The sequence below is a fragment of the Scophthalmus maximus genome, chromosome 11, assembly GCF_022379125.1.
Source record: "Scophthalmus maximus strain ysfricsl-2021 chromosome 11, ASM2237912v1, whole genome shotgun sequence".
Taxonomy (NCBI): Eukaryota; Metazoa; Chordata; class Actinopteri; order Pleuronectiformes; family Scophthalmidae; genus Scophthalmus; species Scophthalmus maximus.
The window spans coordinates 16225001-16240022 of NC_061525.1; the positions used below are offsets into that span (position 1 = coordinate 16225001).

General features: G+C 42.6%; 1 protein-coding gene across 1 annotated transcript in view; it reads left to right on the forward strand.

Moving 5' to 3' along the window:
• The window catches only part of gucy1a2 (guanylate cyclase 1, soluble, alpha 2), a 31302-nt gene extending 18837 nt beyond the window's left edge, over window positions 1-12465 (forward strand). The window contains exons 5-9 of the mRNA XM_035622774.2: window positions 1504-1716; window positions 2920-3192; window positions 4957-5100; window positions 10878-11032; window positions 11148-12465. Coding sequence (XP_035478667.1) covers window positions 1504-1716; window positions 2920-3192; window positions 4957-5100; window positions 10878-11032; window positions 11148-11367 — 1005 coding nt within the window. The 3' untranslated portion in view covers window positions 11368-12465. The remainder of the gene's footprint in view (window positions 1-1503; window positions 1717-2919; window positions 3193-4956; window positions 5101-10877; window positions 11033-11147) is intronic.
• The last annotated feature ends 2557 nt before the right edge of the window (window positions 12466-15022 follow it).

Below are 15022 nucleotides of genomic sequence, written 5' to 3' on the forward strand. Positions count from 1 at the left end.
TATATTATATATTCATTAACATATACAGTATGCACACACACACAAACACACACATATGTATGTATGTTAGTGTTTTTCTGAAAAACAGTCAAAAGCCTGTGTGTGTTTGCTTGTTGGATGTATGAGTGTGCGTGTGTGTGTGTGCGTTTGTGTGTGTGTGTGTAGACTGTATGCATTATGCAGAGCTAGGAGAGCCTTGTGCTATAAATAAAACAGGGCTGCAGTGTGCTCACTGGCGGAATAATCTATCTGACACTATGGAGAAGGAATGGGGGAGACAGAAAGAAGAAGAGCTTGGAGAGGGAAAGAGTCAGGCAGGATGCAAGACAGGTGGAGATGGAGGGAAGGGCAAAGGGAAATGAAAGAAAAGGAAGGAACAGGATTAAAGGGCAGAGCTGGAGGGAGAGACACAGAGCTGAGGGAGAAGAGGATGAGTGGTTTAGCGCAATGAAACAGCCAAAAGTCATATTCAAAAGGGCATTTATGTCTTTCTTCAATATTCCCTTGGGTTATCTGCCAAACGCGCCTGTTTCAATCTTTGTCTCGTACATACAAGAAGATGTAGTCTTTCTGTTTGTGCTCCTCACACCTGTGTTGAGCGGGTCCTGCACAAGTGCTATTGAGAAAAATGTCAAGACCTGAACTGAGGAACTGAGGTTTTGTTAATGTTGATTCAAAAACATGTGTATTATATCTGAAGAAAATATTTGTACTTAACTGACATATGTGTCGTAATTTGTCCCACTTCAAGACTTTACAAATATATACGATTATAGGTAAATTATTTGTTGTTCAAGGACAGATGGACTGTGTGAGTCAAACCAGTGACAATGGTTGTTTTTGCTCTGTCCATTCATTTCATGATGAATTTCCATTCTAAAGGAAATTCAAAGTCAGCAGGGTGTTGCAGTGTGTCGCCTCACAGGAAAAAAGAGGTTCTGGTTTGATCCCTGGTTCTGCCAGGTCATATCTGTGTGGAGTTGCATGTCCTCTTCGTGGATTTTCCCAGGGCTTCCTCCATCAGTCCAAAGACATGCAGGTCAGGTTAATTGGTGACTCAAATTGGGTAAATGATTAGGTCATTTGTCTCTGTGTCACCCCTGTGATGGACTGGCAACCTGTCCAGAGTTTACCCTGCCACTCGTCCAATGTCAGCCGGAGCTGCTCCAGCTCCACCATGCCCGTCAGAGGCTGAGTGGTATAGATAGTGGATGGATGGATGCCTTTTTATAATTCAGCACACTTAATGTGTAATAATCTACAAATGAGAATCATGTTAAGCCCTCCTTCTAAAATCTCTAGATTATAGAGATCATACATTATACATATTCTTTTCAGTATTTATGGACAAGACATCCAACTGTTTAAACCTCTGCCTTTGTGTGTTTCAAAAAGCTGCATATAATCTAATAAGTGAACACCTTAAAAATAAAGAAATAACTCAAAATGCCTGACTTCTCTTAATTCACCCTTTCTTTTCCAATTGACTGCTCTCCTTGCCAGGTCATGGAATTAAAGGGTCAGATGATCCATGTGCCCGAGTCCTGCTCGCTGATGTTTCTGGGCTCGCCACGTGTTGATAAATTGGAGGAGCTGATGGGCAGGGGCCTCTACCTCTCAGATATCCCCATCCATGATGCTACGCGGGACGTCATCCTGGTGGGGGAGCAGGCCAAAGCCCAGGATGGCCTGAAGAAGAGAATGGACAAGCTTAAGGTAGAATTGCAAGGGTTATGGCAGATATGGCGCCAATTTTGAGTGGGATTGGTCAGATTCGCATTTCGATTTCACTGAAAAGAGTAGAATAATGACGATAATGTTATATTTTGGTTGGGTCTGTATCAAATAAGCATGTTTACACAACGATTAATGATAGGAAATGGGGATTGGTCAAGAGTTTAGGAAGGATAGGTACTGGTGAGATACAACTGCACCGGTCCCCCGAATCCCAAGGTCGCATAGGCCACATCTCTCATATATGCGATAGAACATTTAGCAGTCAGAACATTGCATAGTAAAAGTACAATTACGACAGACAGTGTCCAGTGCGTCCTATGGTTCTCGATTATTGGCGAACCAATCAAAATGACAAACGACAACACTTGAAAAAGTGAAAACACATAGACTATTCAGTCTGTTTTGGGGTGTGAAAGCACACGCTGGTGTCAAATCCAATGCACCAGCTGTAGTGACTGTTGAAATCTCAGTGTTGCCTGTTCATATCCAGTCTGGCTGAAAGATCGTGGCTCCTGGGACTCGCTCTTATAATTGGCTTTCAAAGTACCCTTGAGCAAGTCACAGAGTCCTGACCCAATCCAATATGCATCTGCTCACTACATCACTCGCTCACCACAACTACTCCCCAAGGGCCACTGTTATAAATAGCTTTATCTTAGTCGACATGCTGCTTGAACAATAGCACTGCATTGGACAGACTTTGCATTAACAAGCTCGCCTTTAGACATAAAAAAAGCATATACAGATACACGCAATCAAAAATAAATTAAACTTAGGGCTTGATAATTATTGCAATATACATTTGTCTTCAATAAGCTTATATATATTGCTCAAGCATGGTGAGAAAAGTGTCTGTCATTTTCTGCACTAGACTTTAAAACCACAATTTCACTGTCTGGGTTCCTCAACTTTCATCCGGGAGTCTTTTAAACTCATAGGAATTATGAATAATTTGAGATTTATCGTGAAAAATATCTGTATTGACTGATTTTTCCTATTGCGATAATATTCATGGCCATATCACAGAGCCACAAATACATTTATACACAGCAGCAGTTTTAATTTGGAGCAGTACTCCCACACTTCAGCGCTGCTTTCATCTGTGCCTTCATCATCTAAAGCAAGGCACAAGGAACAAAACCCCTCAATCTCCGCCTCCTCTGCGTCTTCCTCCTTTCACAGGCCACGTTAGAACGGACTCACCAGGCACTGGAGGAGGAAAAGAGGAGAACGGTGGATCTCCTGTACTCCATCTTCCCAGGTGACGTGGCGCAGAAACTGTGGCAGGGTCAGCCGGTGCCCGCTCGCAAATTTGATGACGTCACCATGCTGTTCTCGGACATCGTGGGCTTCACGGCCGTGTGCGCCCAGTGCACGCCCATGCAGGTCATCTCCATGCTGAACGAGCTTTACACACGCTTCGACTACCAGTGTGGCATTCTGGACGTTTATAAGGTCAGTGGACGGCAAGACGCACCCGTCCGCGCCATGTGATGCATCACAGTAACACTGTGGCCGGGACACAATGGGATATCAGCTAGGGAGGGAGTGTGATTCAACAGGAGGGTCAGAGGCCGAGCATTGCTTGAAGAATATAATGGTTAGTGTGAACAGCTGTGCAGAATGAGGTCACATCATCAAAGTGTAACTGTTTTCCAGAAAGTTACTGTTTCCCAGAATGGTAGAGCCTGTGTTTCTTGGGGTCTTTAAAGTGTTATCACTTGGGTTGGATCAATCTAGCCTTTAGGGCGTGTCACTGTGTGTGTGTGTGTGTGTGTGTGTGTGTGTGTGTGTGTGTGTGTGTGTGTGTGTGTGTGTGTGTGTGTGTGTGTGTGTGTGTGTGTGTGTGTGTGTGTGTGTGTGTGTGTGTGTGTGTGTGTGTGTTTTGGAAATAGTAACTGATTAATGGCCAGTCTGTGGGAGTTTAACAAAGTTGTGTCAATATTGTCCGTCCGACAGTGTGGCATTGGGCCCTAGTTAAAGTCATCGCTGCAGTCTTTCCCTCTCTCTACCCTCACCCTCTTTCCATCACATCAATCTTTCTCTTCGGGTTTTGCCCTTTCCCTTTTTTTACCCTTGTCTCGTAGAAGTGTATCAGATGTCCGGAGAAAAGGAAGAAGAGTTACACAGATGAGGGCCGGCAGATTGAATTATATGTAGGAGGGTTTATGTGCGTAGCAGGGGGGAGATGGATTGTGTGCGAAAGAGAAAGCAGGAGCAGGATTGCGCCTCAATCTCCTCACCACATATGGTCGCCTCGTTGATTGAGGAACCCATATGTTGCCATTGCCATGGTTACTGTCGAAACAATTTAGCCGGTGGCAAGCCTAAATGAGGGCAGTTTGTCTCCTAGTTCTCTTTTCCCTCTTTTTTTCTCCCCCTGTGCCATTTACTTTGGAGTCTTTATAAGGACTGTGTCAACTGTCATGACACGTAGATTACTCGTTCAGCGGAAGGATATATGGCAACGACACCCTGAAAGTTGGCTTCATTGACATTTGCTGTTCTAGCTTTGACTGCTTGAAACAAGGAACTTGCTACACAACTGTACTCTCTGGTTTAGTGAGCCCCAAGTCTAGGAATTACTCAGTTTCATGGCTTTCTTCTTAAATGAATCTGTGCATGCAGCTGCTGTTTACTATCATTCTATCAAAAATAATATCTATTGGGAATAAGACCTCCCTTGTTGTTGTATAGTCAACCATTTAGGACCGGAACGAAGTGCTGCGTTACAATGAAAATTCACCATGCATGCAAAATTTCCAACATTTTGCCCTGTCTACTGTTTTCCCCAAATGATCTTTAAAATGGGTGAATGCCTTTCATCAATTCATACAATGCACCTGCTGCTGTAAATAGAGTACTGAAAACTACTGTATCAGCTGTTTTAAGTTTTAAGTTTATAAAGTATGAAAGCAGCTTATGTGACAATACATAGTTAAGGTGAAGTCTCATTTCAGTCGACTTCAGGATTGACTTGTGTTGCTGATTGTATTATTTTTTGGGTGCTCTTTTCTTTAGACTGGATAAGACACAAGAGAAGGAAACAGACACATACAGTAGTTTGTTATATCAAAATGGGAATAAAGGAGCGATTTTAATCTCAAATACCTATTGGATATGGTGTACGAGTTGTCGAATTGCTGCGTCGTTCCACGCGTCAGCGTACTGTGTACTCACACTTGTTAACTCCAATGTCTGCCTCCATTTCTCCTGCAGATCGAGACAATAGGCGACGCCTACTGTGTGGCAGGGGGACTTCACAAGAAGGTCGACAGCCACGCGAAGCCGATTGCACACATGGCTCTGAAGATGATGGAGCTCTCCGAAGAAGTGCTGACGCCTGACGGGAGACCCATCAAGGTGAGTTGTCGTTCCTTCTCCAGCATGCGGTGGTGGAGGCAGTTTGTTAACTGGCGTGAGGCTGGTTGGGTACATACAAATGTCCGTGAGGTTTCTCTCTATTCTTTTCTCTCTGATCATTGGAAGGAACGAGTCTCCCCGAACCTTTTGAGATAAGAGAGGATGCTGTAAATAATCAGTTCATTGTTTTGTCTATAAAAGTGATTATTTCCAGGAGACCAGCTTAGAACAGCTTAGAATCTCAAATGTGCAATATGGCGACGAAAAAAAATAAAACCTTGACATTTGAGAAGCTAGAAACAGCAATTATTTAACATTTTTATATCAAAAACGAGAGTCGATCGCCAACATAGTTGCAATAGAGCAATATTGTAAACCTAACACATGGACATGTGCGTCTGCACGCCTGTCTGTGTCTGTGCTCCGTCTTTCTGTGTGGTTGACTGGTCCAGAACATATTTGTGTTGGGATTTGCACATTATTGACTTTATTTAAAAAATGCACGACTGACAGTCAAGGTTAGAGCACTACCAGGCCGTGTCGTGGCAGTTGCCGTGGTGAAAAGAGAATGCATTAGTGATGGCCCTGGGTTTGCGTTGTGATTGACATTGATATTTTGGTGTTGCAGATGGATTGATAGGTTGATGAAAAGGTTAATATGGATGATATATTTACAGGAGACGTGAACTGACAGATGGATGGATGGTGATAAAAGTGATAAACTGTTTCCATTGTCATTAATATATAAATAAAGCGATAGGAAAAAAAAATTAGCAGTTAGCTTTGTGTTACTAGGGGCATGTGCTTCTAGAAATGTAATCGACGATTATGCACTTTTCCAGTTTTTCAGTTTATTTGATGGAACATATCACCACTCAGCCTGATCCAGCTTGTTAGTATTTAGGGATTAAAACTAATTTGAACCTTTTAGAATGCTAATAAGAGGGGCATAAAAAGCCACAAACTGTTATTCCTCATTAAATATGAATTTGCAATTGGCATCCCAGTTTTTGGATCTGAATAATAAAAAAAACTCCATTTATTATAATCTTTTATTTTATTTGTGATTAAAAAAATGCACATTTGCTTTTAAATTTTACAGAGAACTATAATAGCAAAAGATGCTGTGGTTTTTTTTGTGCACATGGGACCGACAGCTAACGGACCATGAGGAAATATTCGCTGATTTTTACAAAAAGTGTATCGGATTAAAATCGCTCACTGCCCCTTTAATGGGGCTACACACAGCATGTGTGGACACGTGATTATACGTGTTTGTGTTTGCTGTGTGGGTGAATGTGTGTGAAGTTTTGCGCTATTTATGAACCATATGCTTCTCCCGTGCTGCTTGATTGACACTGTTTCAGGAAACAAATGTGTTTACCCTTTTCTGTAGTTTATTTTTGGTGTCGCACATATATTATTTATTATTTTACTCTCGCACTGGACAGTATACAATATAACAAGTTGTCGTGGTTATATTTTTGCATGTTCTCAATGGGACACTCCAAACAGTTATGTAACTGAGTGTTGATCCACCTGCAGCAGGTTCTACTGTTGTCAAGACAAAATTAAAATTCAGTCAAGTGTGTAACTGCATCTAACATCTACTTACTATGTGGACTTAGATAACGGTTGTGACATGTCATATGCTGTGATACAGTTCATGTTACATAAATATCAATTCAAAACACCAACTGAGTGTTGGATGACTTCAGAGAGGGAGACAGAGAAAGAGAGGGAAGGCAAGAGGCACAACTGAGGGAGCTGAGTTAAAACCTCCCATGTTAATTCATTAGACGGAAAAGGGGCCACGGGATATCATTTATTTATATCCAGTCTCTGTCAAGGTCACCATCACTCATAGGCTCCACTTGGTAGCCATGGGTGCTTACTCGCAATCACTGCCACAAATATGAGTCAAAATCGTGACCTAGAATGAGTTACATTTCGTTTCTGGTCCAGTGAAACAGAAACCACAAAATGTAGCACGGCAACTGAGAATTGGGAGCGGTTTTAATTGTAAAGGGTGAATTAATTGCATTAATTCACCCCTTCACACAGATTCTTGGAGCGCTGCTATTTACCGCACTTTTTTTAAGTTTAGTGTCTTGCCCAAGGACACATCGACATGCGGACTTGGGGAAGCTCGGATCGGACGACCAACTCTGCCTCCTGAGCCACGGCCGCCCATGTCATGCCGATGTCCTGTTGTATTCAGTCATATTACAGGATGACACTGCTGTGATATGTTTTTCTCACGGTGGACAACTCTCAGGGAAGAGAAAACAACCCCGAAACAAGTGCACTGTTTTTGTCTGTTCAATTAACATCGGCTTTAAACTACAATGAGCTGTTGTCACAGGAAATGTGATGAAAGGAGTGATGAAAACATGTATGTACAACTTACATTAAATGGACTTGGAGCGAAGCGCCTTAGACAAGGTGATTTTCAACGTCGGGAGACATTGTTCAACATTGGCTGTTGGTCCTTCCATGGAATTTGCTGCCCATGAGACATAAGACAAAAAGTAAAAAATAGGAAAAATGGAATAACACCAGCCTACAAGGTTTTGACTTGCTTGGAAATACACATAAAGAATGACGCAGGTTGGAACAAAACGTGTATGTGTGAGGGAGGCTAAGACAGATAGCCGCTGAGTAACAGACGGGACACTGTTCTGTGTTCTGCATTGTCCCCTTGTCTCAAAATAGAAAGGCCTTGCCAAGCATTTTTGGCCTGCTCTATCGCTCGCTCTCTCTTTCTCGCTGTCTTTTCTATCCCCCCTCTTTATCTTTTCCTCCCCACCTCCACTCTTTCCTCTGTAGCCCCTCTCTAACCCGGCCCTTTTCATTTCCCTCTGCAGTTTTCTCACTTTGCTTTCCCCCCCTCAGCTTTTAACCACTGCCCTCTGCTTTTCCATATATCGCTTCTCTCTGCGATGCTCTCCTCTTTCTTATCTACCCTCGCTTCATGTTGGTATGAGGGAGAGTTTTACAGATATTCGGCACTTCAGCATGATAAATGCTGCTCAGTGAGTGCACTCGACTCAAGCCAATGTTGCACTGTTATGCAAACCGGCATAAGAGCTGCGAGAGAGGACGGAGAGGCGACGTTTAGCGAGCGAGAAAACAGAGAGAGAGTGATCCAGGGACACGGAGATAAATATACAGCGGACGGAGATGTCAAGAGAGAAACACATACAGAAACCCGACATTGTCAGTTGTTTTCATCTGTGTCACTGATTTGATTTCAGGCCTGTAGCAGTCGATACCAGTGCTTATTATTACAGACCTGTGACCAACCTTCAATCGTTTTCTCTGCGTTTGCCAGCACCGTCAGCTCAGTTCCCATTTTCTTCTCTCACATCATTGAAATATGCAATCGCCTTTCTGCTCACATGCTGATGTGAAGTTATTAAGGAAGCAGGTTAAGCATTGTAGCAGGTGCTAAATCAATAATATACTGTAGCAACTGTTCTGCCAGGGGCTTGACACAAAACTAAGAGTTGAGCTTTTGATGTAATTTAACATCATCCGTGCAAGAAGTAATACTTTGTCAAACGCAGGACCCGTCAAACCCTGGGCACGTAACTAATCATTATTTTCTTTATTGATACAGAAATCCTAATATTTTCTCTGTCCTCCATGGTGTTATTATGTTCAGATTATGTTGCAATGGTTTTAGATAAGTGTTGATTCCCCTGCGTGTCGGCTTAGTCGGGAGCATGGCGTGTGTGTGTATCAACAAAGCATGGACGGATCCTCAGCAAAATTGGTGGGAATATCTCTCGATCGCCAAATGATTAACTCTTGGAGCTCATCGGTCGGGGTTGGGAGTGGGGGGGGACGTGCACACTTTACGCTTGTACAGAGCAGGGCCGGTGTTGAGATGAGGTCTGCTCAGAATTTGTACGCTTGTTGCGCGACCATTTACAGAGAAAGCCGTATCAACCGGGTTCATGCCAAAGCCTGCCTTCCTGCTGCACACAGCTCTACAATGAAATAAAAAATATATGTATATAGTATACGTACCTGCAGGGTATGCCCCTGCTATGATTTTCATTATTGTAATGCTATGCTGAATTTTATCGCAGGGACAGCTGTTTCTATTACCCGACCCATCCCCATTTCCCCCCCACCTCTGTTTAATGCAATACAGTTCATCAGCAGCACAAATGACATCCTCCAATCAACCCCTCTCTTAGACATAAACAGAACATTGCAACCTTCATAAAAGTGTCGTTATTTGTAGGACTGTTGTATTTGACTGCCTTGGATTTATCCAGGTGTACCTAATAAACTGCTACCTGAGTGACTGAAACAACGCTGACTCTATATATACATCTTCCTCCTCACTCTCTGCCCCAGCCTATCTCCATTTTTGTGTCCTCCTGTCGGTTTGGCCAGAGGCTGGAATGTGATTTGTTGTCTGTGCTGCCGCACCATTTCATTTACCCATTGGCTCGCCGAGGACCATGTGCGTTTGGATGCTGACTCACAGCAAAAACAGGAGGGGAAGGGTGTTACTGTGTCTGTGTTTTGAGACTAAGAAATAAAGAGGAGAGTGGGCGCTGGATATAGATTTGTTTGTGTGTCTGTGAGTGGTTGTCCGTTGTAGAGACAGACAGCAGTTGCATGGCCATCTGTAAGCGGCTACGCTGAAAAATAGGTCACGGTGGTGCAGCTACCGGCCCGTTCTCTCTCTGGCTTTCTGTCTCTCTCGATTTCGTTCTGACGACGTCTAGGTTTCTCCATCGAATGACACATACTTTCTCTCTCTCTCTCTCTCTCTCTCTCTCTCTCTCTCTCTCTCTCTCTCCCTGTCTCCATTGTCTTTCCTTCTGTCTTTCCATCCGTCTGTTCTCTTTCTACCTCACTACCCCCATCGCCTTTTGTTGCCATGACTACCTCGCAGAGTGCTGGCATGCACACAGTGGTGTTGGTTACCAAGGTGATAAGATGCTCAAGTAGACCTTTGGAAAATCTCCTGGGTTCCACTGGCTATTGTGTGTGTGCGCACATATGTGTGTGATCGTGTGTGTGAGAGAGAGAGAGTGTCTGTATTGTATATGCGATGACTCGTTCCCATGAAGTGGAAGAAATCATTAGTTGGTTCAAACAAAATAGCCTTTTGTGCTGCGGGAAAGGCAGCGCATCAATGGATGTCATCAGTTCAGTTCAACGGGGCGATGTACTTCATTAACATTCACAACGTGGTCAGGTGTGTTGTAGTGGTAAAGGTTAGTCATCCTGGATGACAGGACGGATTAAACTCACGTGAGTCTGCTCACGCGGCGGCTCGCAGATCTTCAGTAGGTTGGGACTCAAAGTGAGACGAGACCAGGGCTCCAACTACTTAGGCTTTTTAAATTATCAATTGAAGCATCGGCTGACTATTTCCTTGATTGTGATGTGGGGAAATCTATTATGATTTCTCAGGTTTCAAAATGAGATATTTAATCTGCACAAAGAATAGTTGAGAAACCAGAGTTAGCAAATTTTTTCGCAGCCTGCTTGACTTAAATAGTTCATCCATTACAAAAAAATGATTGCGGCTCACATTCCAAACTGTATTGATGGCTACATAGTAACCAAGCTGCAACAGGAGCCGCATAATTCCCATTTTCAGGCCAAGGACAGCATTTTCAAGAAATATAATGGAAACAATATTTCGACTGTTTCTACTTTTTGAATCCTGCTGAATTGCATTAATCTCTCCCTCTCTTTTTCTTTTTCTCTCTCCACAACCGTCTCCCACCACCTTCCTCCTCCAGCTGAGGATAGGCATCCACACGGGCTCAGTGCTGGCAGGTGTGGTCGGGGTGAAAATGCCACGTTACTGCCTGTTTGGGAACAATGTGACACTGGCCAGCAAGTTTGAATCGGGGAGCCACCCGAGGTGCATCAACGTCAGTCCCACAACTTACCTGTAAGTACCTGCAGTATGCATATGTACAGACATTTTATCAGAAGATACTGTATATAATTATACATCACTTGATATTAGAAAATGTCTATGCTCTCTTCTCTCCTCTTCTCTACAGTTTGCTGAAAGACGACCGCTCTTTTTCATTTGTCCCCCGCTCACGCCTGGAGCTGCCTGACAATTTTCCCAAAGAGATCCCAGGGACGTGTTACTTCCTGGAGGCAGGGACATCTCACAGTCATGCCTCGTTGACCAGCTCTCGCTCTGCTCCCCCAGCCTCTATGAGGAAAGTCTCCTATAGCATTGGGACCATGTTTCTCAGAGAAACAAGTCTGTAGGCCTCACACGCAGACGGTGATGCACAAGTGTTCATTTTGCCTGAGGCTGGACATGCAGCCAACCGATCGCTCTGACCTTTGGATATGCAAATGCATCATGTGAAAACTTGAATTCCGGTCTGTGGGATGGCCTGTAGGAAACAAACTTAAACGAAGGCCATCATTAAAGGTGAAAAAGAACAACATGCCTGTATCTGACCTGTGCGAGGGAGACTTGGTTCAAAAGACTTGAGGAACAGCAACCGTGCTAGTCTCACATGGAGCCTTCCCCAGGGAAGTGTACTGACTAGTGAAGAAACCATACAAAACTTAATGTCCAGCTGGATTCTTCAGCTCCATACCTGGTGTCCAGCTCTCTCCAGTGGCCCTCTCTCCCAAGTGGTCCCCTTACCTGGGACTACAGGAAACAAACTCAGGGGAAAGCCTGGAGAGAGAGACCATTTACATGACCAGTGTTGCACTCATTGACATTGGAATTGCGCAAATAGAACACATCCACTTGCCATTCAACAAAGTGAATGCTGAGGAGTAAACTTTTGGAAGATGGTGACATTGACACAAACGTTTGCTGTGCCTCATGGCCTATTGTATAGGGAATACCACTGCTGATGAACACTACAACTCCCCTTCCAACTGTCCCTAAATCATGTCATGCTTTACCGAACACACTCCTACTGTATTGGTCGTCACATCCAGGGTGCGAGGTGGGTATGACTCAATCATGTGTCACGGGATGGCTTCGAACTCCCGACACCCGGCACGGGAGGCGGTCGCGCTACTAAGGGAGCTACAATGTTAGCATCAGCCGCAATTTCTTCTCTTAATGTACCGGCGAGTGAAGTGAATACACACTGTACTGCACAGCACTCAGAATTAAATCCCCCTTCCAAGTAATTGTGCTTGGTGACATTCTGAAAAGGTGTGCATTGATGAAGGCTCAAGGAACCAGGATCATTAGGTGTATTAGCCGCAATGTCATCTATTGTAAGCGCTGACAGTGGGTGGTCCATTTCGGTTTTTATAGACTGTTCACGTTACAGCGCTTTACTTAGTTTAAAAAATTATATTTTAAGTATTTTATATGCACTATTGGTGAAGTAGCAGTGATCACTTTGGGGGGGGGGATAAGTCACCAGAGGTGGGGATATGTAGACCAGAAAGGGGGAAATCCAACGCATCGCACCCTGGTTACATCCATTCGTCAACCCCATAGGACCAGCTGGTCGGGATGGAGAGAGACGGATGAAAAGGGGGTCATCAAAGGACAAATGCCAAAATCACTCAATGTGATTTCAGAGCCTTTTCTGCTTGTATCATTTAACCAACAAGCAAACCAGCCATGTCATCGCAGGCAATATGTTTAGGACTGAACATTACTCCCAGCTCAGTGCCTTGTTACTGCTCAAGTCCAGGCAAATACCAGATGGATTCATTTTAAATGTTTGAAAAGGATGAAAAAACACACAAGGAGCACTTCATTTATCTTATATTTCCACTTGTTCGAAGATATTGTTCTGACATTAATGTTTCATTAGTCTGACGGAATGACATGTGCCAAAGTTCATGAGCCACATTTGAACTCTTGGTCCTGCAAGTCACAGGTACCCTATCCCAGCCAGCCACCATGAGTCCTTCATTTCGAGAAAGTCATGATCAGCTGGCAAAATAAACCAAGTGCTCCTCAAAGAGATCAAATATTTGAAAGGTTATTCATCAGTTTTTGTCCCCATCAACCAATAATAAACCCAATATAGTGCTAATAATATACAACTACTACAATATACTAATTGTTCAAGTAGTCACAGTATGCACGATTGACATGGTTCATAATCTTCTTTAATATAATAGCATTGGTTTTTTTTCATATATATGTATACTAGCCCCTTACAAATATAACTAACAGGATTGAAATTCACGTCTACTGGCTTATTGATAGACTGACGAGGATTTACCCGCTGGAAATATCAGGCCTTCCAAATAATTAAGCTTAACCAATAACCAAGACTTTGGATAGAAAATGTCAGGAGTTTTTGTCTCGGAGAATCTGAATAGAGTGTCGTCATAAAGTTCGACATGACAGGTTGAAGTTGGATAGTCTTTGAATATTTTACAGATTTGGCACATTTAAGTAATTACTTGATGTAATTACATTATATTCCAGCCACTGTTTTTCAGAAGTGAAGTTCAAATCAAATATCAAGTTTATTATTCAGAGTTTGAATAACTGGATGTTACAAGTCCACAGAGACATTCCTGGAGTCACTATTTTACATGTAATATCATTTTTTTTATGTAGATTAAAATATTTATATTATCAAAAGATACTTCTTCCAACATTGCTAACTTGTTGTTGATGTCCAAAACAAAGTACTGAAATAATCAAGAATGTTTAAGGCTACATCCATGCTACCATGTTTTCGTTTTAAAACGGCTTTTTAAAAATCAAAATGATCTTCCTCCACACAAGCGTTTTAGGTCCGTATCAGTATTAATCCTGTACGTTCTTACACACCTGAAAACGTATATCCCATGACAATTCTGGTACGCTGAGCTCTACTCGGTGGGTTGCTTAGTTACAGAAAATACTATAAAGTAAGAGCAGGGATTACTATTCTTGGAGCGATGATGAGGTGGAACTAGTACTTAAAGTAAGTGTTTACAACATTTTGCATTCACTGCTGGTCGTCGAGTCGTGTCTGATGAGATCCAACCATTTTTGCCCGTCCATACTACAACGCAGCCCCGGAGTTTTCAAACCAAAATGGGCCCAGCAGTGTTTCCAACCTTCTCAGTTTCAGGCACTCGTTAACTCTGGAGTAGTGCAGACGGCAGACGTGAATGTAGCAGCAGTGATGCATTAAAAATGTAATACTTTTATGTGGATGTAGCCTAAAACAATCTAAGTAATTGTTGAAAAACCTGAAATGGGAAGAGCATGTTGCAATTTCACTACATCTTGCCAAATGTCTTATTGGGTGCTGAACCTCCAAAAAGATGTGCCAATTTAATTCCCACCAGCACAAATCAATCTCGCATTTGTGAGTAAAGGTTTGTTTGTGACACATAAACTACAGACGACATCTGGCTGTTTTCACATTTATAGCATATTCTGTTAAGGAACTGAAGGCAAAGAAAAGCAAATTTGCTAATGAAGAAAACACAATTATATTTTTGAGAATATTTTTTATGGTATACCCCATACTTAAAAAACATTCCCTATAAACAAAAATATCTAGATCCAAATGCTCATTGTTTCCTGTCCCTTAATATATATATATATATATGTGTCTGTGTATATATATATATATATACTATGCAGTATAGAATTAACAATAAGCCTAGTCAATAACACCACCTAAAGATAAATCTAACCAGTTTTTAGCATAACAATATCAAAGAATTGTGACTGAGTCACAAAATGCATTAACTCTAGTTAACTGCCATTGTTTAGTGATTTGGTGACTTTGCAGTTCAGTGAAAGGGGCGAAAATGAGTGTGTCCACCCGGATGTCATGTTAACCTATTGCTGATCTGAGCTGGGAGCCATCTTGCTTAATAAACATAGGGAGGGTCAACGATTGACCAACAAACCAATACCCAGACCGGCATCTACAGTATATAACCTTTAAATGCAAATCATTTCCTGAGACAAAAA